The sequence below is a fragment of the Chlamydotis macqueenii genome, chromosome 25 (genome assembly GCF_036417535.1).
Source record: "Chlamydotis macqueenii isolate bChlMac1 chromosome 25, bChlMac1.mat, whole genome shotgun sequence".
Taxonomy (NCBI): domain Eukaryota; kingdom Metazoa; phylum Chordata; class Aves; order Otidiformes; family Otididae; genus Chlamydotis; species Chlamydotis macqueenii.
This window is the reverse complement of record NC_141580.1, coordinates 323758-348145: the sequence shown is the minus strand read 5'-3', so window position 1 is coordinate 348145 and position 24388 is coordinate 323758. Positions and strand designations below refer to the sequence as shown.

The 24388-nt window shown below is 63.6% G+C and overlaps 3 protein-coding genes and 1 non-coding gene across 9 annotated transcripts in view; 1 reads left to right on the top strand and 3 right to left on the bottom strand.

Annotated features, from left to right (window-relative positions):
- Window positions 1-2293: 2293 nt before the first annotated feature.
- Window positions 2294-2367, bottom strand: TRNAN-GUU (transfer RNA asparagine (anticodon GUU)). The gene has a single exon. It is a non-coding gene; the product is annotated as a tRNA-Asn (tRNA).
- A 900-nt stretch (window positions 2368-3267) lies between these two features.
- PCGF2 (polycomb group ring finger 2) lies at window positions 3268-13986 on the top strand. 3 transcript variants are annotated; one of them, XM_086766828.1, is made up of 11 exons: window positions 3268-3474; window positions 6303-6442; window positions 6702-6798; window positions 8924-8979; window positions 9523-9573; window positions 9658-9766; window positions 10345-10393; window positions 10579-10677; window positions 11061-11141; window positions 12128-12271; window positions 13531-13986. In XM_086766828.1, exons 2-11 carry the CDS (start codon window positions 6331-6333, stop codon window positions 13645-13647), a joined length of 915 nt encoding a protein of 304 aa, XP_086622954.1. In that variant the 5' UTR covers window positions 3268-3474; window positions 6303-6330; the 3' UTR covers window positions 13648-13986. The 3 variants fall into 3 exon arrangements, with proteins under 3 accessions (XP_086622954.1, XP_086622953.1, XP_086622952.1); XM_086766827.1 differs by lacking the exons at window positions 12128-12271; window positions 13531-13986 and adding an exon at window positions 11578-12079 and having other exon boundaries at window positions 10582-10677; XM_086766826.1 differs by lacking the exons at window positions 12128-12271; window positions 13531-13986 and adding an exon at window positions 11578-12079.
- CISD3 (CDGSH iron sulfur domain 3) lies at window positions 13866-15061 on the bottom strand. Its single transcript, XM_086766829.1, has 2 exons — window positions 14836-15061; window positions 13866-14534 (listed from the first exon to the last, which is right to left on the bottom strand). The coding sequence occupies exons 1-2, from the start codon at window positions 15007-15009 to the stop codon at window positions 14355-14357; spliced, it is 354 nt and encodes a 117-aa protein (XP_086622955.1). The 5' UTR covers window positions 15010-15061; the 3' UTR covers window positions 13866-14354.
- Window positions 15062-17608: 2547 nt separating this feature from the next.
- Window positions 17609-24388, bottom strand: part of MLLT6 (MLLT6, PHD finger containing) — a 45990-nt gene continuing 39210 nt past the window's right edge. For all 4 annotated transcript variants that reach the window (XM_086766914.1, XM_086766915.1, XM_086766917.1 and 1 more), the window contains exons 17-20: window positions 23765-24120; window positions 23525-23633; window positions 21661-22038; window positions 17609-20858 (exon numbers count right to left, since the gene is read on the bottom strand). In XM_086766914.1, coding sequence (XP_086623040.1) covers window positions 20814-20858; window positions 21661-22038; window positions 23525-23633; window positions 23765-24120 — 888 coding nt within the window. In that variant the 3' untranslated portion in view covers window positions 17609-20813. The remainder of the gene's footprint in view (window positions 20859-21660; window positions 22039-23524; window positions 23634-23764; window positions 24121-24388) is intronic.

Sequence of the window (24388 nt, the reverse complement as noted above, 5' to 3'; positions counted from 1 at the left end):
GGCACAGCTGGATGTGCATGCAAGGGTCACAGCACAGCTGGAGAGATGTGCAGGGCGCGGCACAGCTGGATGTGCATGCAAGGGGCGTGGCACAGCTGGATGTGCATGCAAGGGGCACGGCACAGCTGGAGAGATGCGCAGGGCACGGCACAGCTGGATGTGCATGCAAGGGGCACGGCACAGCTGGAGGGACGTGCTGGGCGTGGCACAACTGGATGTGCATGCAAGGGGCACGGCACAGCTGGATTGATGTGCGGGGCGTGGCACAGCTGGATATGCTCATGGGGTCATGGCACAGCTGGAGAGATGTGCAGGGCACAGCACAGCTGGATGTGCGTGCAAGGGGCACGGCACAGCTGGAGAGATGTGCAGGGCACGGCACAGCTGGATGTGCATGCAAGGGGCATGGCACAGCTGGAGAGAGGTGCAGGGCACGGCACAGCTGGATGTGCATGCAAGGGGCATGGCACAGCTGGATTGATGTGCGGGGCGTGGCACAGCTGGATATGCTCACGGGGTCATGGCACAGCTGGAGAGATGTGCAGGGCACAGCACAGCTGGATGTGCATGCAAGGGGCGTGGCACAGCTGGAGAGATGCGGGTGCGGCCATCCCGTCACTCAGTGACACTGGGGGTCCCTGAGGCTGCAGCCCCTGTGCGTGGCACCCGCGTGCCCCTTCCCTGCGTGCCCGCGGCGAGGCCGGCGTCACCGCAGGGTGGCCGGGCTGGGCCCTGCCCACTGGCGCCTGCCGCCAGCTCGGCCACGCGCAGCCCTGGCACCTTCTCCTGGGCACTGGGAAGAGTTGGCCGAACCTGGCGGAATTTAACCGGAAACCGCAGGAATCCCATCCCGCTCCGCTGCACCACGCGGAGCCCTGCGGCGTGTCAGGCCTCGCGCACCCGCCGTCCGCGTTAGGACCCGGGGGCACCACCCTGGACTCGCCCTGCGGGGCCGGGGACAGCGAGGCTCTGTGGAAAGTGCTGGCGTGGGAAGGTCGCTCTGTAGAGCAGCGAGGCTCCTCCCGGGAGGGGAAGGGGCCCGGCAAGCTCCGGTGAGGCCACACTTTGTTCAGAGAAAGGGGGATCTGCCCTCCGCGGAGGCTTGGATTTCCTTCCCCATCCCCTCTCGCCAGCTCTCCCCTCTCCTGAGGAGACGGGACTGAATGTTCGAGTGAGGGGCGTGATGTTGTGCCAAAGGGAAAGAGATCCATGTGTGGGGACCGCGCAGCGGATCGGCCGCCTGCTTTCAATGAAAGCTCCCGGCCCGTGAGGGGCTGCTCCTCCGCCCCGGGCCCGCGCCCCGCGGGCTGCGTCCCGTGGCAGTTGTCTTTTTAAAGCGTTTTCCATTGTAAAAGGTTTCTCGTGGGAATGAAGTCAGAGGCTGCATTTTGTCTGGCGGGAACACCCCGCGCGCCGGGGAGGGAAGGAGCAGCGGGGGCAGACGGGACCGGCTCCACGGGCGGATTTGGGCAGCGCTGGCTGTCTCGGGGGGCGGCGGGGACGTGATCCCCGCTGGGCACCACTTCTCCCTTCGCTTTCCCATCGGGCTCGTGCTCTCGGATCCGGAAGGCCCCGGCAATTCCCCTCCCTGGTCTGGAGAACACCGGTGCTTCCCCAGCTTGGCTGTCGGAGCGTTTTGTGGCTCTGCGCCTTGGGAACAACAGGGATCTTCCTGCCATGGCTTTATGCCTTGCATCGAAATGTCATTATTTCTGGTATGAAAATAAAATCAGGGCAAGCGGGGAACATAAATAGATTTTACAAGACGTGGTAAGAGACGGGAACTTCAGCAATGCAGATTTTGGACCCCCGTCAGGCTTATTTTTAAGGCAAAATGTGGGCTCTGGATTGAAACAGGCTTTCAAGTCTCTGCTCTGTTTTTAACGTCCGTTCGCTTACGGGAGAAACTGCGGCGCGGGGGACCACAGGCTGAGCAGGGATGGTTTTGTTCACACCGGGGGCTGTTTTCCCCCTTGCCCAGAGCCTTGGAGAGAACTGAGAGCCCACGGGGAGCTCTGGGGCCACATCCTGCCCCTTCGCATCTTCTCCCCGTCTGTCTCAGCCCGCTCTGGAGGGCAAGGAGCACCCCAAGGGTGCGGGAAAAGTCCCGCCAAGGCCCTGTGCAGTGAAGACCCCCCCCTGTCTGTCCCACGGGGGCACGGACGGGCACCTCTGCCTGCCACCCCGCCCGCCGCGTCCATCTTCGGCCGCTCCCTCGGACCGGCCCCGGAAAAAGCAGAGCGGAAAAAAAAAAAGGGTGGGGGAAAAAAAAACGAGGGAAAAGATATCGCGGCGTCCCTGGGTGGGCTCGAACCACCAACCTTTCGGTTAACAGCCGAACGCGCTAACCGATTGCGCCACAGAGACCGCGCTAGAAAACCGCCCCGTGGCCGCCCCACTCAGCCCGAGCCTCACGCGGGTACCTGGTACCGGACACCGGGCGGGGAATCAATGACACGGCCGCAACCGTGTGGGCTGAGGGGAAACGCGCGTGGGCGCCGCGCCTCGCCGGGTAGCCGGTACCGGCCGTACGGAAGCACCGAGCCCGGGCCGGACCCACGCGGGAGCCGCGGACACGCGCGGGGCAGCTGGGCCGCCTGGCGCTTTCTGCCGCGCTGGAGCGGGGCGTCGAGGTGGGAGGGGAGCGGCCGCTGACCCGCGTGGGCTGTCCACACCCCCCGGAACCCCCCGTGAGCTCCCCGCAAGGTGCCCCCTTCCCCGCCGTGACGAGGGGAAAGCGGCGCCGCGAGCCCGCCCGCTCCGCTCCCCTTCCTCCCCTTTCCCCTCTTTTATTTCTTTCCCGCTTTTTCCTTTTTTTCCCATCTCCTCTTTCTTCCTGCCTTTTTTCTTTTCCTCCCTCCTTTCCTTTTTTTTCCTTTCTTTTCCCCCTTTTTCTATCCTTTTTCTTTCCTTTCCTCCTAATCTTTTTTTTTCTCCCTCCTTTTCCATTTTCCTTTTCTTTTTCTATTTTCCCTCTATTTTCCTTCTCTTTTTTTTTTTTTCTTTTTTTTTCCCTTGGGCCCATTCCAGCGGCTTTTAGGGCGCTCTGCTTTCCTCCCTGGGCACAACGCGGGGGGTCGCGGAGGGTGGGGGGCGGCAGCAGCGGGGCCCTCCGCAAGCACCGGGGCACTGTCGCGGCGTGGGGCCGCGGAGGGTGGAGGAAGCCCCCCAGTCTCGGCCCCTCACTCCCCTCCTCCGCAACACCCCAAAGGAATGAGGTCACGTGAGGCGGGGCGGGGCCTGGCGGCGGCTGGAGGAGGGAAAAAATAAAAAAAAGGAGGAAAAAAAAAATTAAAAAAAAAAAAAAGGAGGAGGAAGGAGGGAAAAAAAAAAAAAAGGAAAAAAAAAAAAAAAACCGAGCCATAGAAAAAAGGGCCCGGGCCGCCGCGCCGCCGCCGCGCCGAGTCGAGCCGAGCCGCGCCGACCCGGGGAGCGGAGGGGCGGGCGCGGGGCCGCCGCCGCCGCCGCCACCAGGTAGGGACGCGGCCCCGGGCCCCCCCCCGCCGCCCCGCCGGGCCCCGCCGCTGCCCCCCCCCCCGCGCCCTTTTCTCTCCGCGCTCAAGATGGCCGATGGCCGCCGCCTCCCCCCGCTTTGTGCCGCGGCCCCGCTCCTGCCCGTGGGGGCCGTGACCCCCTCCCACGGCGGGCACCGGCTACGGAGCCCTGACAGCCCCGGCCCCGGCCCCAAATCGTGTCACACCCCCCCCCAAAAAAAAACCCCAAACCCCAAATTGAAGCAGGAGCTGCCGGCAGCGCCGGGGCGGGCCCGCCCACCCGGCTGCAGCCGGGGACCCCTGGGGCACAGCGTGAGGTCACGCGTGTCCGTGCCCATGGCGTGTCCGCGCGCCCGTGCCAGGCGGGTGTCACGCACCGCGGACTGCTGCGCGGACACGTCCCGCCGCGGGGACAAGGGGTGTGTGTGGGGGTGTCTGTCCTTGTGCGTACACGGGTGTGTGGACACGCGTGTCCGTGTCTTCCCCGCGGTGCCTCCTCCCCCTTTTCCCCGCTGTTTTTGCTCCTCGGCAGCGGCCGGTGCCCGCGTCTCGCACCCCACGGGAGGGGCGGGGAGTCCCCGCGGGGCGGCGGGCGCTGTCGTGGTGCACGGGTGGGCGTTCCGGTGCTTTTTTGTCATGTTCGCCGTGCGTGGGGGCAGGGGAGGGGGCCGTGACCACCGTGCGAGCGAGCGGGCAGTGCCGGGGGGAGCCGTCCCGGTTTATTGCCCGGGCTCGCCGCCGCCGCTGGGTCCCACGGGGAGGGGGCAGCCGGTCGGGTCCAAGTTACCGGTGACTTTGAAACGTCCTTCCCCACCCGTATCTGGTCCGGGGGGGGAGATTTTGGGGAGAGAGGGTGGGGGTTACCGTGCTGGGCCACCGCCCAGGGAGACAAAAGACCCCGAAAGTCGGGCCGGGGGTGCGGGAGAACCGGCTGCGGGGCCGGGGCAGCGGCCAGGACGGGGCGGCCCCGGGGGCTCCGGCGGGGCCGGTGCTGCAGCCGGTACCGGTGCCCGGGGAGGGGAGGGGGGGGTCCGGGGCTTTGTTGGCCCCCGCGGCAGGAAATCGCCGTTGTTATCACCCGGTTTTATTAAAACCGGTTTGCGCCGGTGGCTCAGGCTCCCCCCCTCTCTCGGAGACCCGGGCCGCCATTGCCGGCTGCCGGCACCAAAAGCAGCAAAAATCCACCCAAAACCCAGCCGTGGGTCCTGCGGACCGGCGTGGGCAGCCCGGTTCCCCGGTGCGGGAGCGGCCTCCCAGGGCACTGCGCTGGCCGGGGGGGGCTGGCAGTGGCCCCCCATCACCCGTGGGCTGCGGAGGGCTGAGGGCGCCTACCCGGGGGCAGCGGGGTGCAGGGCACCCGTGGGGCTGAACACGGGGGCGGCTGGGGCTTCCCGAACTCCCCGGTCCCCCTCCGACCCCCTCTCTGCAAGGAGACCCTGGGGCTCGGCTGGGCCACGGCGCAGGGGTGTCCTCGAGGTCCCCACCCGTGTCGTGTCCCCATCCCCGTCCCCGTGGTGTCCCCATCCGTGTCCCCGTGGCGTCCCCATCCCCGCACACCCCTCTCCGGGGTCTCCGCGGCGGCTGAACGGGACGAGGAACCCAGGCTGGACCCCGGAGAAGCGCGGCAGGGAGCACGGGGCAGGGGGCTGGTGCGGACCCCGCGGTGTACGAACACACGAGCACGCACCCCTGTGCACGTGCCCCCGAAAACACAGCCTGGCACACGCAGGCCTGCGCACACCCGCCTGGCGTGTGGCACACGCGTGCACGCACACGTGCACCCCCCTTTGCTCCCCGGGTGTGGGGTTCGCCCCGTTCCTCGCCCGGTCGCGGTGCCCGCGCCGCAGCCCTCGCGCCTTCGGCCGTTGTCTCGCCCCTCGGCCGGCTGTGGGGCGTCCGCCGAGGGCCTGGCCCCGTGTCCGGCGACACCGCTCCACGCCTGGCCCCGCGCGAGCGCCCGTACCGCAGGGGTGCGGGGGTAGGTGCGTGTGTGCGTGGGGGGATACGTGCGTGTACGTATGGCGCGTGTGTACGCACGCACACGTGTCCGTGTCTCCCTGTGGGTGTGTGCGGGTGCTGCTGTCGGCACCCCCCGGCGCAGCCGGCGCTCCCGCGCTCGTTTGCCCAGACCCAGGGTTTCTTCTCCCCTCTCGGCGCGCCTCGCATGGTTGTAATAATATTCTGGCTCCTCTCCAAGTATCGAGGTTGCCATGGAAACAATAAAACTGCAGCGATTTCGGGCCTCGCCTCCGCCGTCTCCCATTGTAAACGTGGAAGTGCCGGAGCGGGCAGGCAGCGATTTCCCCCGTGTCCGCGCCCCACGCCGGGGGGGATACGCTGCCCGTGCCCCCGCGCACGCCCGCCCACGCGCAGGTGCTGCGGGCAGGTGGCCAGCGCCGGACCCGGGAGTTTCCATAGAAACCGGGATGACGGTGCCTGAAAATGGCTTTTCCGTCCAACAAAACCAAATACACCGTGTGTGCGTGTGCATGCGTGTGCATGCGTGTGCATGCGTGTGTGCACGGCCCAGGCGCTGCAGGCAAGGGGCTGGCTGCCGGGGGTGATGGGGTGTCTCAGTGTGGTGGGGACCCCCTGGGGACCCCCGGGAAGGTGCAAACAGGAGGCAGAGGGAGCCGAGCGGCGCCCAGGGTCGGGGCCAAGCTCCCGGGGCCAAGAGTGGCAGGTGGGGGGAGCACCAGGCACCCCCACCCTGCCCGGGGTTCGCTGGTTTACAGGGCGAGGTGGGTCCTGCAGGTCCTGTCCTGGCACGAGGCGGCCGTTAAGGGTGGTCCCGCTGTTTCCCTGCAGGGAGGATCTGCCGCGGCGCTGCTCCAAAATGCACAGGACCACCAGGATAAAGATCACCGAGCTGAACCCCCACCTGATGTGCGCTTTGTGCGGCGGCTACTTCATAGACGCTACCACCATCGTGGAGTGTCTGCACTCCTGTGAGTGTCCCGGAGCCCCGGCCGGGGCCGCGCTGCGCCCAGGGGCACCCCAAACCCCGTGAGGGGTGACCGCGCCGCACCGAGATCCTCCCGCGCTGCCCAAACCCGTCCTGCGTCACGTGGAGCCGCGGGGTTGCGGATGGGGCCAGGCTGGGACAGGCGAGAAGGGGTCCCGGCCCCGAGCCGGCGTGGAGGTGCGGGGTGCTTGGCCGGGCTCTGCCCCTCGTCCGCCTGCTCACGCCGGGTTCTCTCCCCGCAGTCTGCAAAACCTGCATCGTTCGCTACCTGGAGACGAACAAGTACTGCCCCATGTGCGATGTCCAGGTGCACAAAACCAGGCCCCTCCTCAGCATCAGGTGAGCTCCGGGGGTGCCCCGCGCGCCGTGCCCCTGCCTGGCACCCAGCCCCGGCCCCGTCTCGGTGCGGCTGTGCCCGCTGTGGGGTGCAGCCCCCTGGGCAGGGAGCCCCAGCGCATGGCGGTGCAGCTGAGCTGGTTGCATCTCCTGCAGCGTGAAACCTTGGCTCCCGACCCCGCTCCCCGCAGCCGTGGGGATTTGGGGTGGGAAGGAGAGCAGGGATGGTGGGAAACGCCACCGTGGAGGGGACAGGACCCAGGGACGTCTCCTCTGTGGCAGCAGGAGGAGGCTGGGGCAGATGCCGCCTGGAGCAGGGGCTGCCCCGTGCCCACCTCTGCATGTCCCAGACCACAGGCACCCATCCGCCCGTCCCCACCGTCCCACGGGTGCCGCTCAACCTGGGACCCCGCCTGTGCTTCCTAGCTCCCTGCTCTGTCCCCCATGGGACGGTGCCGCGTCCTTCGGGGGATGGCAGCGGCGCAGTGGACGGGTGCCCGGCCGTGGTGGCGGTGGCTTCGCGCTGGCTCTGCCCCGGCCCCACGTCTGGCGGGGGAAAGCCAGACACGTCCTCGGTTGTGAAATTGGCTCTGCAGGTGGTTGGCATAGAAACCACGAAAGGCTGCAATACATCACTCGGCTTTTTTTTTTCCCTCCTTTTTTTTTTTAGCCTTTCCATGTAAATCTGTTTCTGTAGTAACACTTTTCCCGCTTTTTTTTTTTTTTCCCCTCTGGTTCACTATGAAATATTTACACTCTGGCTCCCACGGCTCCCTCGCTGAAACATCCCTGCCGGCGCTCAGAGACGGATACGCGGCTGCCCGTGCCGCAATCGGGCACCGCGCACACGGGCAGTGCTGCGCCGGCGGCCCCAGCGCCTCCGCGTCCCGTGTGGTCGCGGCGGGGGGAAACGTGGGGCAGATGTGGGGCAGAGGCACTGCCACAGGCGACGGCGGCCTGGTCCGTAGAAAACTCCCCGCGCCCATGAGGGGCCTGCTTTCCCCTTTGCTCCCCAAACTGGTGCCGCCGCAGCACCCAAACGCCCGCGTCCTGGGCACGATGCCGCGCGGTGCCGAGGGCTCTGCCCACCGCGCCCCCCGTGGCACCCCGGCCCCCGGCCAGCGCCACCGCGCTGGGCTGAATGGGCTTGACTCACACAAAAGCAGCGACCGGCTGGTAATTAAGCTGCCAATCAAGCGGCTGAGATGGCTTTTTCATTAGCTTGCAGTAAATTATAACGCAGATTCTCTGGGTATGTATTATAAATAAAATTACAGTGGGGCCTCGTAACCAGAGCGACGTCACCGAGGAATTAGGGATGAAAGACACGGCTGGGCTAAAAATAATGGAGGGTACAGTCATTTGTTTTTCTTTAAAATAAAGGCCTTATTATGAAAATGGAAATAATTGCAGATATAATTTACTTTTCACCAGTCCCACTGCTCTCGCTTTGTTTTTGAGGTTTTTTTTTTTTTGGCTGAGCTGCTGCTTTTCCATCGTGCCAGATGCCCTGCCTGCCGGGCCCCAGGCCTTCCAGCACCGCCCCGGTCCCGGCTCTGCGCTGGGGACGGGGCTGGAGCTTCCCCGGCTCCTCCAGTGCTTTCGAAGCTCCTACCTTGAGACGTTCCCATTTTAGGGAATCTGCTTGGCTTTCCTGTCTGACAGCGGACGCTGTCCTGCCGTCCCTACAAGAAAGGGAAATCAAAGCCCGAGCCCTGAGCTGCAGCCGGGTCCAAAAATAAAAGGCGATGCAAATTCAAACTTGCAGAAACACTTGCTGATCTTGGATGTTGCTGTTTTAAGTTCTCGGTGTGTTTTGGTAATCGGTTTGACTGCTGAAACGCATCCTGGCCCCGAATCCTGCTGTCGCCAGCCCTAGCAATTACAGGGATGTTTGAAACGGTTTTTTCTTTTTCCAGAGTTAACCCTTTGCGGGGAGTGCGGGCGGACGGGCTGTGCCATCGCCGTGGGACGGGCAGTCGGGGCTCCGCGTGGGGCGCAACGGGGAGAGGCGGCGTTCGGGCTGTGCGGGGCTCGTGTGGGGCAGGGCCGCTTTCGGCAGCCCGGGGCGGCCGGCCGCTCCCACCCAGCTCATTTCTCTCTTCTCCTATTTCTTTTTTCCGCCCAGGTCGGACAAGACCCTCCAGGACATAGTGTACAAACTGGTCCCGGGGCTTTTCAAAGGTACGGCCGGGGGCAGCTGTAGTGGTGTGGGTTTGGGGTGCTTTGTAACTCACTCCCACCCACCACTGAAACCGGGCCCCTGGATTTCGCGCCGCCCACGCGCGCCCCTGCCCGTGTGACGGGGACAACAGGAAAATGCCCGGTGTGCACGGACAGGGATGGGGCCGTCGGATAGTGCCCGTCCCGCGCCGCGGCAGCGCGGGGGCTGCGGCTGGGGGGAGCCACGGATCTGCTCTCCAAGTGCCTGCCCGTCCTCGGGGAAAAAAGTGTGGGGGTCTGCAAGTGCGGAGAGACTGAGGAGAGTCGAGCCGCCGTAAGGGCATTTGCAGCCGCTCCGAGGGTTTTACTGGTACGACGGGGTTGCTCTTGCTGAAGCCACTGCTCTCCTGCGGGTTTGTCTGGCAGGCCGCCCGTGCTTGAGCTGCGGCGGGGAGCAGGCGCCCAGTGATCCGGGGCTTCCTCTTGCTCCCCTCTCTTTGCACCTCTCTCCCCCTTGTGTGATTTTTTTTTCCCCTCTCACCTTCCTCCTCCCTTCTCCCGCAGATGAGATGAAGAGGCGGCGCGACTTCTACGCAGCATACCCCGTGGCAGAGGGTGAGCGCCAGCCCCGGGGACGCCCCCTGGCCCCGGCCGTGCCCCCCGCCACGGCTCAGCCTCTCCCTCCCTCTGCTCCCCCAGTTCCCAACGGGTCCAACGAAGACCGCGGGGAAGTCTCCGAGCAGGACAAGGGGAACCTGACGGACGATGAGATTGTCAGCCTGTCCATAGAGTTTTATGAAGGGTCCAGGTATCGGTTTTGGCTGCTCCTAACCCTCTGCCTGGGGCTGGGCGCTGTGAACAAGCTCTCACCCACTCGGGAGGTGGAGTGGAGATGCCGGGTGGTAGTGGCTCGCAGCCCCTGCTCGGGGCTCAGCCTCTCCCGGGGTGCTCGGGTGGACAGAGGAGCCCCCAAAACCCGCCCGCCCCGCTCCCTCGTCCTGCCTCCGCTGTGGGTGCTTGCTGTGGCAGCGGAGTCCCCGCGTTCCCACGCCCTGGGCGGGGAGGGAAGGCTCCTTCCCAGGCAGCAGAGCCCAAGGGGTGCTGCGTCCTGGTGCCCGTGGTGGCCTCCGGGGATGTCACCGCCATCCCGAGCAGTGGTTCAGCGGGAGGCAGGGAAGGCGGCAGCCTGGGTGGTGGTTGCAGTGCGCTGGATTGGAAATGCAGCAACTTGGGGATGTACGTGGTTGGGGTGGCTGAGCCGGAGCGTGGCTGAAGGTCCCTGGATGCTTTCCCTCCATGGACAGCCCTTCTGGTGGGGTATTTTTTTCTCTCCGCCTTCTTATTCCTCCACAAACTTTGCCCTGTGTTTGCTTCCCTCCCCCCCAGAGAGGAGAAGAAAGGGACCGTCGAGAACGGGGACCTGGAGAAGGAGAAGGTGAGCATGGTGGGACTGCGGCATGGGGAGCTGCGTGTCCAGCGGCCTCCTGGGCTTTTGAGGGAGGGGGGCAGACGGGAGGGCACCCCCAGACCGCCTCTGAAGGAGGTGGGAACTGCCCGTTAACCGCACGGCGGACTCTCAGCAACGCCTCTCCCCCCGGCCCCCTCCCGCTGCATCCCCAGAAGAATGGGGTGCGGTTCCTGCGCTGCCCCGCCGCCATGACCGTCATGCACCTGGCCAAGTTCCTCCGCAACAAGATGGACGTTCCCAGCAAGTACAAGGTGAGCGTGTGCCCGGGGCGCACTCGCTGCCCGGCTTTCGGCGTGCTCCGGTGGGCTCAGAGGGGCCGATGCCATTTTGGCCGTCCTGCGTTGCGTCCCCTGCTGTAAATACGCTGTGCTTTGCCGGCTCCCAAACGTGACGGCAGCCCAGGCTTCGCGGCAGTGGGTGGGCGCTGGGGCACGGTCCGGCCCTTATGGCGCGTGGCGTGTCAACTCTGGATCTGCTCCCGCTTCTGGCAAGGGCGGTGCCGGGAGCGCTGGCAGCCCCGGCTCTGGGAGCAGTGCCTGGGCACGGCCAAGCCCCCGTGCCCCGTGAGCGGCTCTGGGGGGGCTGGCGGTGCCTCTGCCCCCAGGCCGGGGGCTGACGCTGTCCCCCGCGCCAGGTGGAAGTGCTCTATGAGGACGAGCCGCTGAAGGAGTATTACACCCTGATGGACATCGCCTACATCTACCCCTGGAGACGGGTAAGCCCAGGCTCCTTCCCCGCCGTGGCACCAGCGCCGGGCTTCCCTGGGGGAAACGCTCACGAAGCCGTCCCTGGGGGAAGGATAAGGGCATTAAAAAGCTTAAAAACTGAAAAACTCAAAAATGGCAAATTTAAGAATTGAAAAAACCTAATTGAAGAACTTAAAAATTGGAGCACTTCAACAAATTAAACCCCAGATGCCCCTCCTTACCAAGGTGTGTGCTCGGGGTGTGATTTTTAGGCGGCCGAGGGGCTGCGTGTGCTTCCCTGCCGCTTTCTCCAGGGCAGGTGGGAGGGCTGCCGGCTGGCACCCGGCCGTGCCATCGCCCTGGGCGGCCGGTGCCGTGGTGCGCCGGGGCCGTCGCAGCACGGGGGGTGCCGCGGGGTGCCGCGGGGTGCCGGGTGCCATGCGTCTGCCCCTCTCCTGCTTGCAGAACGGGCCCCTGCCGCTGAAATACCGCGTCCAGCCCGCCTGCAAGCGGCTCAAGCTCGCCCAGCCGGCCACCTCCGAGTGCACCAACACCAGCGGCGCCTCCGAGTGCGAGTCGGTCAGCGACAAAGCCCACAGCCCCGCCACGCTGCCCGCCACCTCCTCCTCCCTGCCCAGCCCCGCCACCCCGTCCCACGGCTCGCCCAGTTCCACCGCCGGCAGCGGCCCCGCGGGCGCCGGCACCGCACTCAACGGCACCTCGAACTGCCACCCGCTGCCGCCGGCCGCCGGCCGGTGCCGCAAAACGACTGTCAACGGCAGCGCGGCCTCCGCCTTGACCTAAGCGCTGCCGCAGCAGGGACTCCTGGCTGGTTTTATATCTATATATTATATATATACATCTATAAATATCTGTGTACATAGGGAGAAGAAATTATACATACTTATTTTCTATTGATTGACCAGATTAATTTAAAATGCAAATAAGAGACATAAATGTGGTTGAATATTTTTAAATTTTTTTTTTTTTTTTTTTTAATTTTAACTTATGTCAGCTGCATGCCGGAGCTGGGAGCCACGCGGGCGCTGCCGCCTTCCCTGCTCGTTTCTCTAACGCTTTTCCCTCTCCTCCCCATCCTCTCCCCTTGCGCCTGCGCAGAGCCAGACGGGGCCGCGAGCGGGGCCGCCCGGCTGCACAGGTAAGGGCCAAGCACAGGTAAGGGCCAAGCACAGAAGCCAAAAACTGCCCCCCCCCCCGCCCCACCGTGCCCTGGGTTTTTTTGCTTTTTTTGTGTTTCTTTGGGGATTTCTTGGCACCAGGTTTGATAACGTGGTGTCTGTGGCCGCTGGGACCAGCGGTCCACGTGTTGGCATCGAGCCTCCCTCGCTGGCACTGCTCTCCAGCTTCGCCTTGCTGTGCGTGGTTCTGGTCTGGGTTTTTTTTGGTGTGTGGTTTTTTTTTTTTTTTGCTTTCCCCGTGTGGTCTCTGGACGGCGTTTCAGGCTCTGATCAGCAAAGCCTCGCACAGACGCCTGCCTTTATGCAGCGTAAGTAGCTGTTTTGGGTTTTTTTTTCTTCTCCAGCTTAAAAAAAAAATAACGCTTGCATCGTGGTGGCGAAGGGCCTGCCATGGCAGGGTCGGAGCGCGGACCCCGCTGAACATTGGGGTTTCCTTTCTGGGGAGCTGCCGCCTCCCTGGGGCAGCGCTGGCTGCCTATGGCTCCGGGCACCACTGGGAAATTTTGGCTGGGGGGCATCTAAACCATTGGGGGCGGCTTTGGCAGCGCTGGGTGTGTCTGCATGGCGCCCAGGGGCTTCAAGTGCCCCTGCTCTGGCCGAGCGCGTGGTGGGTGCGGCGCCCGGTCCGGGGGTGCGGGACCCCCATGCTGCCGGCTCCCCGCTCACCTCCACGGCTTCCACGTCGCATTTCAGAGCATTTATTTTTGTCCCCCCCCGCCCCGTCCTTCCCACCCTCTCCTCCTGCCCCCACATTGGGTTTTTAAAAAAAAATAAAACAAAAAAATAAGACTACAGTGCCTTTAGCCAGGAGGCTTCGGTGAGGGGCGAGCGTGGGAAGGTGCTGCCGTGTTTCGGGTGGGAGCGGAGCGGCACCGGCGTTGCCGGCTGCCCGCACGCTCCCGGGAAGGGACCAACTTTCTACATTGACAAAAAAAGCACAGGAGCCCCGGGGAGCGCAGACCCCGGGGGTTTGCTCCATCCCTTGCTGGGGAGGGGGACAAATGACAAAAAAACCAAGCAAGTGCCTGCAGCACCCGGACGGCACCCCACGGCCAAGGAGCACCCCATGGCCAGGGAGCCGCTGAGGCCGCCCGCGACGGCACGGTGAGAACCAAAGGAAAGCGGCACGGGAAGCGTATGAACAGCCCAACTCCAAAGGTCAGGAAACACGGGATGTTGTTGTTGTATTTTTTAATTATTTTAGATTTTTTTTTTTAAGTACGGCATCCCCGTCACGGACTCGACAGCGGCACCTCTGCCACAGCACAGCCCCGGGCTCCGCCGCGGCCGGGCGCTGGGGATGGGGCTGGGCCGGGTCCCCGTGGGGCCCCTTTGATTTTTCTCTTCCCCGTTCCCGGGCTGAAGCCGGACGAGGGGCTCGAAGCGCGCGGGGGGCTCCGTCTCTCGCCTTCGCCACCCTTTCTCCCTGTAAATAGGCCAGGACGGACTGCGGGAGGCGGCGGAAGTGCCTCGGGCTGGGGGTGGGTGGGGCGGGGGGTGCTCGGTTTGTTTTCTGTTTTTCCCGATGTGGTACGAAGCAAATTGCTCTGTGTGTCTGCATCCTGTACGGCGTTTTAATGTCCTGTAAGATATTCTGGCATTCATACATCGGTATGGGTCAACCGTTTGTACACTACAGCTTTGTAGATGGAATAAATGCCGCAGACCGCCCCTCCCTCCCTCCGCCCGTTCGGACGCAGCTGCCCGCGCCCCTCCGTTCTGCACCCGGCAGCACCCGCAGCTCCGGCAACACGGGACCGCTCCGGAAAGTCCCGCTGTCCTGTGGATTTTTTATTTTTTTTTCCTTTTCCCCAGCCACGGCTCAGCCGTCGTCATCCTCGCCAGGGCCCCAGCGGGGCAGAAGGCAGAACTGCTGCCCCCAGCGTGGGGTGGGGCTGGTTTTCTGCGGCTGCTGGCAGTAATTAAGGTTAATTAAGGGTGGGAGCCGAGCGTCTCCTTCCCGCACCCGGGAGGGCTGAACATCCCGGCGATCCCGAGCTCCCGTGGGCTCCGTGGGCTCCGTCCCCGCGGGGTGCGGCCGCGTCAGGGCTGCGTGGGGAGCCGGGCGCCCTGCACCGCCTCGTCCTTGTGGGTGCCGTCGCAGTAGGGGGGGGTGCGGGTGCGCTTGCACCCACAGAGCAGGGCCGTCCCGTTCTCCTCGGGGGTGAAGCGCAGCGGGGCGATCCCCGGGGCCGCTCTCCGGTGGCTGCCGTCGCAGAACGGCTGCAAAGAGAAGGGGGGGGAGGTGAGGGTGGGGATCTGGGGGTGCTGGGGGGGGCCTGGCACCCCCAGATCTGGGTATGACCGCGACCCTCCATCCCCCCCGCCCGCGCTCCGCCCGCCGCGCCCACGGCCCCGCGCATCCCTCGGGAATGGGGGTCCCGCGGGAGCGGGGGGGGGGGACAGCGGCACCTCCTCCCCCCGAAACCCTTCCCCTGGCCGGAGGGATCCCCGTGGGGCGGGTCCTGCCCCGTGCGCAGCCCCCGCGCATCCCGGCTGGGGGGGCGGAGCCCCCCGGCCCCACCTGGTTCTTGCTGTGCCCGCAGGCGCACCACGCGTGTTTCTTCCCCGCCTTCAGCTCCACCAGGAACGGCTGCTTGGCGGCGATCACCGGCTGCGCGGGGGCCGAGCACCGGCGGACACCCTCCAGCGCGGCCCTCATCCGTGTCACGAGCGCAGCCGGTCTCAGCGACACCATGGCCCCGCGCTCCGGTCACCTTCCCCGGGAGCGGCTCCTCCCCCGGGCCGCGCCGGAAGAGCCGGGGCGGGCGGGCTCGGCGGGAGCTCGGCTCCTCGCTGCAGAAACGTTCCCCCCTCGCCGGGGTCCTCGCACCGCCCCCCCCGGGGTGTCCGGTCTCGGTGCGCGGCCCCCTGCAGCGCCCCGATCGAGCCGGGGGGGGGTCCCTCTGCTCCCCAAACGCGGGCCCCGCCGCGCCCCTGGAAATCCAACATCACCGCCTAGGGCTCCCCACACCCTTCCTTTTTTTTTTTTTTTTTTTTTTTTTTTTTCTCTAAAAACAAACATTTCAGTGCTTTACAAAAGGGGGAAATGAGTTTTTTGGACAGCCAAAATGCCGTAGCTCTGCAGGTGGCCGCGTGTCCTGCGTGGGGGCTGCCCACGGTCACATCCCGGGCATCGCTGACCCCGCCCAGCCCAGGGCCGTTCACCCTCCCCCTCCCCAGCGCCCCCAGCCCAAGGGCTCTTCCCTTGACAGGGGCACAACCCCCAAACCCCCGGCAGCGACTCCCAGCCCTCGAGCCCCGGGCCCGGTGCCTCGGCTCACGGCTGTCGTCCCCATCCCCGCCCCGGGCTGGGGTCTCGGGACTCCCCCGCTCCCCCGCAGCACGGTGCCCGTGCAGAGACACCCAGGACACGAGTGGACGTGGAAGCGAGTATTTTTTTTAGCCTGCTTTTTATTTTTTTGAAAACATTCTTTTAATAAAAAGGACAAGGCCGGTGATGATGTCAGTCGTACAAATACATTAGCGATACAAAGATGTATTTGCGCTGCGCACAACGCAGAGACAAACCAGGCTCGCCGGCTGCCCGTCCCACCACAGCCAGCGGAGGGGTAAACCGGGGCGGTTTGCTGAGCTCCCTGCCCTCAGCACCAGAATCGGTTTTGTCCTTAGGGATAAATTAAAACGGAACGCGTCCTCCCTGCGAGCCTCCCCGGCGAGCACCCAGCACGCGGAAGTTGTACAAAGTACAAGGTTCTAAGAAAGCACCTGCGTTCCCGGCTACAAAGCTGCCCGTGTAGTTTTCAAATAAAAACCCTTTTCTTACTAAAAAAGCAACCCAGCCATACAAATAGCTGCTTGTATGTTTATGCTCTTGTATTTGCAACTCGCCACTTCTCTCCACTCTCTTTTCGTGCTCATCCCGTTCCCACCAGCCCGTTTGGCCACTCGAGACCAGCTCGGCCCCGGGGAGCCCTCGTAACTCAGAGGATGTGCTTAAAACCCCCTCCGAAATCCAGGTTGTGCTCACGGGCAGGGCTGCCCCGACAGGGACGGACCGCAGCATCTCCCCACTTTCCTAAGCCGTGGCACCGAACAGGTTCCGGGGGCAGGAACCCGCCGGCTACGCCGGGGCCCGACTGCGGCCGAGCGTTCGGTTTGGTCCCCTGTAACCTGCAGCGGCTGCTGGGTCTGCAAGCACCGCGTGATGAAACTGCCCCGCAGAGCCTGCAGCCACGGCTGGCCCCCCAGCCCAGGCTCCCTACGGCCCAGCCAGGTACTAAAACCTTGTATTTGTGGCTTAAATTAAAAATTAAAAAGCCTCCAGGCCCTGGAGGGGTTTTCTGCGCTTTGCCCTTCAGCTGCGATGGCACACGTAATTTGGAGCGCAGTCACAGATCGGCGCTGCTGGGCAGGGTACTGATGACTTCGCAAAGTTAAAACAATAATCGTTAACCAGAGTTTTTAATGTTCCTACTTTTTAAACATCAGTAGCACAAACCAATCTCTTCAAATTCTGACAAATTTGGAAAAAATCAATTTAAAAAACCCACATAAATCTTCCCTCTCCCCATCAGGCCGGTCGTTACCGTTCCTGGGGCGATGGGTTTGCGGCAGGGAGCCCGACCGAGCAGAGCGGCTCCACCACGCACAGCAACGAGGGACGGGGCAAACGGGGGAGCGCGGATTCAGCTGAGCCCAAAACAAACCCGCCCTCTGAGCCCAGCCTCGCCAAAGCCCTTGCCAGCAAAAAAAATCCTTTCCTCGTAGGGCTGCTGCTCCCACCCATCCACCCCCTCCGCCTCCCCCAGTGCCCACCGCGGCGACGCCCGGGCCTGGGGTCCTGCGGCAGGGGGGGATTTGCTGTGCGGTTTGCTTACCCCCGCTGCGGGAAAAGCAGAACAAAGCAGCAACAGCACGAGCCCTTCCCTTTGGCACGCAGGAGAAATGCTTGGGGAAGGGGAGAGCTGCGGAGCCGGCTGGAACCCAGAGAGCTTGGCTTCGGGCACCTCTGCGGGTTAGCAGGGGCTAGCGCTGGGCTTTTTCGGGGAGACTTTTTGGCTAACGAACACCCACCAGCCGCTGGTCCTCGCCCCGCTCTCCCAGCGCGGCCGGCGTGAAGCCAGGAGGAACCAGGCGGAGAAGCCCCCCGGGCCCCGCTCCCGCGCCCCGAGCGCATCACTTGCACCCCGAGCGCATCGCTGGGTCAGGGCAGGGCCAGGCGGGCGCCGACGCGCTGCAGCCCCCGGACCCCAGCACAAACCCGGGGGCTCAGCACACAGCCCCTCGCTCATGTCGATTTTGAAAGCCTAGCTGCATTAAAAAAGTCTTTGATATTAATATTAATATTATTTATTATAATAAAGAACAGTCAAGCAGCGTGAAAAAAATATATCTTAGCTACATTACCTTAAATTGCCAAAAATATACACATTTTTCTCTTTTATTTAATAAAAAAAAACCAAATCAAAACAAAACAGACACATGCAACATCCTAAATGAGACATTAGCATCAAAACGGGTAAGGAAACGTACCCCAGTGCAACTGAAACACAGATCATCTTTAGCTTTATTTTCTCCTTTCCCCCGCTTTCCCTCTTTTTCGCAGAGACGCAAACGCTCGGTGCCGACCCTCCCGCAGCGCCCTCTCCTCCCCCCATCCGCCACAGGGAGCTTCGGCTGCGGGACGGCCCAGGCCGGTGCAGGAGGGGACGCTCCCACGGGACGGGCGCCCTTGGGAGGTGGCAGAGAAATGGGTAAGTGCTTTCTGCCTCTTCCCCGCTCGTCTGCTGCAGCCCGGCCCCCCCTGCTCCAGCGAGCCCCCGCGAGCAGAGGGGCTTCCCACTCCAACCACCGCCACCGACAGAAACCACCGGCACGGCCAGCGCGGGGCACGGGCCCGGGGACGCAGCGTAGCTCAGCCCTCCCGGCTCCCAAGAGCGATCCCCATCCCTGGAATTCCGTCCTCGATTCCCAGCCTCCGCTGGCGCAGGGGGTGCCAAACGCCTTCCCAGCAGCGGTGCGGAGCCCCGGCCGGCGCGGTTCAGCCTCCTGACTGCAAACCCACCCTCAGCCACCCCCGCCCAGGGATTTGGGCACCAACACGCGATCTGGACACGGGTTCTGGGAGAGACCCCGCGCGGTGCCACGGCTCGCCACACACGGGACAGAGCTGCCTGGCCTCCCCTCCTGCCCAGCCCCTCTCCTCCTGGTACCGGCGCGGTTCTACCTCCTCGTGCGAAACGTGGCTTGATTTTGGAGGAGTCTGCCCAGGTCCAGGTCCCAGGGAGCTGCTCCTTGCCAAGGGCCGGCAGTACGACCTGCATGGCCCCCGGCACACGCGGCACGGCTGAACTCGGCGCGGCAGCCCTGGCACGGCCACGCCGCGCTCCTCGCGCGCGGAGGGGGCAGCGAGGCAGGACCCCCGCTGCAGACACAGCGCCCCACTGAGCGGGGGGCTCTGCGCCGGGCCGTTGGGGTGGCACCTCTGCTTGCAGAGGGGAGGTGGGGACAACACAGCTGGAAGGGAAAAAAAAAAAAAAATTAAAAAGTGCGAGCACACAATTGTGCCAGAGCAATGTCGGGGACAGGGAGCCAAAACGAAGAGTCAAACCGCCTGCAACCGAAAGATCCCGTTCACGTTTCGCAGGCGGCAGGCGGGCGGGAGGCGGCACGGCTCCGGCGGTGGCTGGGGACAGGGTGGTGGCACAGGAGCCACGCTTCTGTGCTCCTCTCTCGCTGCGTGCTGCAGGGACCGGGAGGAAGGGAAACCTTTTTTTCCTGCATTTTCACTTTTAGCTGCCATCTCCATCTTTCCAATAGCTTCTTAACCTCGTTAAACATCAGCTTTTCTTTAGAAAACAATTCTCTCCAATACGCATGCACTTCTGAGCACACAGCAGCGTTCTGCCGGCTCACAGAACGCGAGGCTGAGACCAGAAAGGTATTTTCTCTCCTTTTAGCCTTATCCAACCACTGTGGTGACGATCTTCCGAACAAACAAAAAAAAAAAAAGGAAAAAAGAACCCAAAATAAAAAGAGAGATGTTTAGCAGATGAGTTTTGCCTCTGCCAAGCTTCTCCAGTCCTATCAGCACAGACCCACTGCTGACAGATGTGAATAGTGCAAATTGGTTAAGGCGCAGTGGGAATGTGCTGAAAAACATCCGCTAAGGTCTGACAGCTTCTGGTTTTCATTTTAAGACCCTCAGAGTTTCTATCAGCTGGAGTCTTCCCGCCTGCTCCCGGAGCTCTGGATCCAGCCAGGGGATAGGAAAAGAAGGGGCGTTGGTACGTTTGACGTGGACGCTCCCCTTCCCCCACAGTGGCCCCACCTGCCCCGCGATCCGTCGCACCCCGGCTCAGAGGGGCCGGTTTCGCTGCGCAGGTTCCGGGCTGCACGACGGAGTTAAGGTCAGAAGGTGGAGAACGAGGAAGGGTCCAACGTCCCAGCTTAGGAGACTGGGAACTATCCCATTGCTTGGAGATCCCTCTTCTCAAGGGCACAAGAGCAGTGGAAGAACGTGGTGCTGGCAGGCTGGGGCGGGCAAGAAGGAACAAGTACCGGATCCGGGACTCTTCCCCACGCACACTTCCATCTCCCAGCTTGGGCCTGGGAAACGACCGCCAGGTTCAAACGCACCTTCGGAAGTTGGCTACGGCAGGGGTAACGCTGGCTACCGCCCCTTTCTCCCAGCTGAAACGCCAGCCGTCGGAAATCTCGGAAGGGAAGAGCGAGAGATGGCACGAGGAGCAGGAGTGTGCTTTTCAGAGGGAGTACAGCACCGACCCGACCGCGGCTGGCGGAGCAAACGTGGCGACGTCCTTTAAGAAGCAGGTGGCCTTCACCTTCTCCCCAAGCACCAGTCCGTACCCGTCGCTCCGTACCCGTGTCTGTTCAGGCTGGGTTTGGATCCAGCGAGGTGTCGGGGCTTCATACGACGGCTACAGAGCGCAGAGCATCCTAAGAGCCCAGCGGATGAAAAGCAGGTGAGAAATCTCAGCTACACGATGTCTTAACCTCCCGCTCCGGGCGGGCCGACCACGCAGGCGCTGCCACCACGTCCCGCTTCCCCAGCTGCGTCACGTCCAGCGCTGCCTCCGCGGGCGCTGCCGGATCCCTCTGCACCGTGCAGAAAGGAGTCCTCAGCCTCCCTCCACCAAGGAGCCCGGACGGTCTCCAGTGTCGCGGCCCGGGGGCCACGCACGCGCCAAGGCAGGCTTGCACTGAAGGCAGGGAGGAGACGGGCAGGCGTCCGGTGTTACACCTCTCCTCCACTCCGTGTGGAAACAGCTTCCCCTTGAGCACGCGTGGCACGGAGCGGGGCGGCAGGCAGCCCCCCGCCTTCGCTCCTCCCCACACCAGGGCTCGGTCAGAGACGCGCTGTCTTCCAAAGCACCTCTCGGCTCTGCCCAGCGGCGGGAAACGCTCCGCGGCAGCCTTGTGCTCATCGCTCTAACAGTACCAAAGTCGACTGCGGAAAGCCACGTTCCCCTGGCTCAGAGGAGCTGGCTGCTGGTTTGTCCGGGGCGAGGGGGGAGCTTAGCCCTTGTCCTGGGTAAGAGGAGCTCCCTTGTCATTCATGCTCTTTAAAAAACAAACAGAGAAAGAGACGCAGAGGAGACAGGTGTCAGTACCGGACGGGCAGCAACACGGGGCAGCCGAAGCAGAGAGCCCTGCTGTGCTGCAGGCCCGGCCCTGCTCCCCGCGACCTCTCGGGCTCCTCCGAGACCAGCGGAGACACGGGAGCCCCAGGTTTCCCTCGACTGGCCCCTCCACACCAGCCTTTGGCTCCTAAACGTCTCCAGTCAGGGCTGGACCTTCCGGGTACAGGTACAGTCCAGGGGAGGGATGGAGGAGGTGAGAGCATCCCACCACCAGTCCCTCGGCACTGGTGTTCCAGTATAAGGCTGCTCTACAGAGGGGCCATAAACCTCTTCACAACCTCTCCTCCTGGGCGCAAGAGTCCTTCTAAACCCTGGGTTTCAACATGCAGTCACCTTCGTGTTTCACCATGAGGCTCTGACAGGGCCAGCGCTGCCCGGGGCATGCTGTCCCATCCACGTCCCGGGGTTAACGGAGACAACATCTCTGGCCTGGCTCTGCCTCGCCCCCGCAGCGAGTCTGCTGCGTGCCGCACATGCGCACGAAGGGCACCGCGGGAGCCTCTGCGCCCACCCACGACCCTGCTTGGGCCCTAGGAAGTCCTTGGAGCTGGGATCAGGACGTGCCACGGGCTAGGCAGGGCTGCAGCCCGCGGGAGCACTCTGGCTCTGCTGCCTAAGCGGCGTCTCGCTCCCCGCGCTAACCGCGGCGCAGACCGTCTCTCCCGCGGCGGCACAGCGCCACGAGCTCAGCGGGGTCAGGGCAGCGCTAGCGGCATACGCACCGTTCCTTTCGGGGTGTTGCCATCAGCCTGCAGGTTGAGGAACGGGTTACTCTGTGCTGCGAGGACGGGCGGGATGCCTGCTCCCGAGGCCAGGAGGCTGCTCCCAGACGCGCTGAGCGGCGGGGTGGCCTGGGGAGCCAGGAGGGCACTGCTAGGATTGAGCTGCTGCGGGGAGAGGGAGGCCAGGAGAGAGCTGCTGCCGGGGGGCGGCTGAGGGGCCGAGGTGATCAGGGCGCTGGTGCTGGAGTGCAGGGGGGCTGAGGTGGCTGCCAGGAGGCCGGTCATGGACAGCTGGGACGAGCTCGTCATCTGCAGCCGCTGCAGCTCCCTCTTCTGCTGGATTTGCTGCATCATCTGGAACACCAGGGCCTGCTGCTCCTGCAGGGAAGGGCAAGGAAGTCAAAGGGGGGACAAAGGGCTCAGGAAGAGGTGACACCGAATACAAAGGAGCCAGGAACCACATGGGCACCCCCCAGCCCAGGCAAGGCTACTGGGGACAGGGAGAAAGTCCCCTTGGTCACATCCCTACAGGTCGAGAGAGGAACAGTCTGTCCTGGGGTCACGAACAGCCTGCGCTCACCACCCTCCCAACCTCGTTGTTTCCTGAAGCGCGGGATGAGCTAACCCTCGCTACGACGCCTGCAGGCACACACATCTACTCGGCTCTTTCCGACCAGCTGACCCACGCATTTTAAGCCTCTGGCATTCACCACCCTGAATTTCTAGCCTGGCTGCTAATTCCCACCTCCCCAGCCCGTCCGGCTTCACAGCTCAGCCCCGACCCACAGGGCGAGCCGGACCCAGGGGATGAGGGCCACGGCTCACCTGCACCCCGAGGGCCGCCCTCAGATCCAACCAAACTGAGGAAATTGCTATAGCAACCATCGACCGATGCAACGGGCTGAGAGCCGACATTGTTCCCGTACCCACAGGGATGCGGCTGATGGCACGGTGACATCAGCTGCTCTAAAGAGAAGCCCTTTGAAATTTGCTTTTCCCCAGTTATAAATAGCCTGACCCAGAAATCCACCCAAAGCATCGCGCCAAGCTCACGGCAGACAGAAACGAGCACAGGCTCACTGACGGGAACCGCCAGCGCTCCCGTGCGCTCCGCTGCGGGGAGGGACACCACGGAGGTTCCTGCAGCGCCAGCGACAGCGGCTCCCTCACGCTCAGGGGCTCGTTTACCATCAATCCACGCAGCCATCCGACAACAGCCCGGGACGGGGCCGCTGCTTACCCACGAGGATGCAGGCAGAGAGCCAAGATGCTCAGAGCAGCTGCCTGGTCCTCCTCCTGACCCCAAAGTCCTCGGCCACCAGCACATTCCCCCTGGCACCGCCAGTTCTCCAGTCAATGTGCCCGCACACGGCTCAGGACTAACCAATTTGTTGCTTAGCTCTGTCTAAACTGAAGCACTGTCCTCACACCAGTTCCTCCTCTCCTGGGAGCCCCGGCACATCCGCAAGCCCAGAGACCGGTCTGCTCGCGGCAGCAGGAGCAGACATGATTTGCGTTCAAAGACGGCCGGAGGAGGTAACAGCACTCCCGATTTTACGGCGGTTTAGCATTACCACGCTCTCACACCCTCAGGATGTGGGAAACCCGGATTAAATTCTTTCCTTTGTACAAAGAAGTTCAAATCCCCATATCCCTCCCTCCAGGAGGTGCCGCACCTTCCTGCCTAAAGCTCTTCTCCCCACTCCACCCACAGCAGCCCTGAGCCAAGGAAAAGGCACACGACTCCCGCAGCCCCGTGGGCAGAGGATCTGCCGGAAGGAGGGAGCCCTATGTTTTGCTCTCTGCTCCGAGGCTTTCCCCTTAAACAGCTCATCAGGTAAAAGGTGCTGGCAGGCACGCTTACCGGATTAAGCGGCTGGGAAGTCAGGAGCTGCTGGAGCTGCTGGAGCTGCTGCTCGTGTTGGTGCAAGACGTGCCGCTGCTGCTCTGTCAGGGGACTCAGGCTGGGCATGCTGCAAGGGAGCAGGGCAGGGAGCGTCAGCGCAGCCCGTCGTGGTCCTGCATCCGCAGGGCCTCCCTCCCTCCCGGCGCTAAGCTTCTGCTGGAGAGGGCAGGGCTGTCCCCGCGAGCTCCCCGTCCTCACCTGCTCAGGCTGGTGGAGAGCTGCAAGGTCGGAGGCCCGCTCGCCTGCGTCAGCGCGCTCGGAGGCTGGGCGGCCTGCGCTCCGTTCAGATTCCCCAGGATCCCGTTGATGGGCATCTGCTGGCCTCCTGCCAGGGTCCCCATCAGGCCGTCCACCATGGGCACCGTGGAGAGGCTGTGGCTGGCAGTGGTGCCTCCCCCCAGCCCGCCGCCTGCCACCCTGGCCAGGCCATTCACCTGCTGCACCCCGGGCAGGGGTAGCGAGGCAGGACTCTGCTGCAGCATGGGCAGGGGCGGAGGAGTGCTGTGGAAGGACAGGGAAGAGCTGCTCCTGCTGGGGCAACCTGAATGAGGGTCCTGGGGGAGAAACGGACACAAGAGCATCGGACTGGGGCAGCTTGTGAAAGGTCAGCTCAGCGCCGGGGGTGCTTTGGGCAAGAGCCGGAGGTGGGAAGGGGGCTGTGAGTGGAAGTGCAGGCGTAGGCTCAGGGGGTCCCAGGACTCAGACAGGCTTTGCTGCATCTCCAGAAGTGCGGCCAGAGTAAGCTAGAAGCATTCTCACCTCACACTCCCAGCCTCAGCTGCTCTACTCAGACTCTCAGCCCTGAGAAGAACTGAAGAACGG

What these genes read in the sequence shown, in the direction of transcription:
- CISD3 (XM_086766829.1), bottom strand. Translation starts at nt 15,009, where the DNA reads ATGGTGTCGCTGAGACCGGCTGCGCTCGTGACACGGATGAGGGCCGCG. An exon ending in GCGGGCACAGCAAGAACCAG is followed by an intron (nt 14,535 to 14,835) that starts GTGGGGCCGGGG and finishes TTCTCTTTGCAG; the next exon opens with CCGTTCTGCGACGGCAGCCA.
- PCGF2 (XM_086766826.1), top strand. Translation starts at nt 6,331, where the DNA reads ATGCACAGGACCACCAGGATAAAGATCACCGAGCTGAACCCCCACCTG. An exon ending in AGCATACCCCGTGGCAGAGG is followed by an intron (nt 9,574 to 9,657) that starts GTGAGCGCCAGC and finishes CTGCTCCCCCAG; the next exon opens with TTCCCAACGGGTCCAACGAA. An exon ending in ACGTTCCCAGCAAGTACAAG is followed by an intron (nt 10,678 to 11,060) that starts GTGAGCGTGTGC and finishes CCCCCGCGCCAG; the next exon opens with GTGGAAGTGCTCTATGAGGA.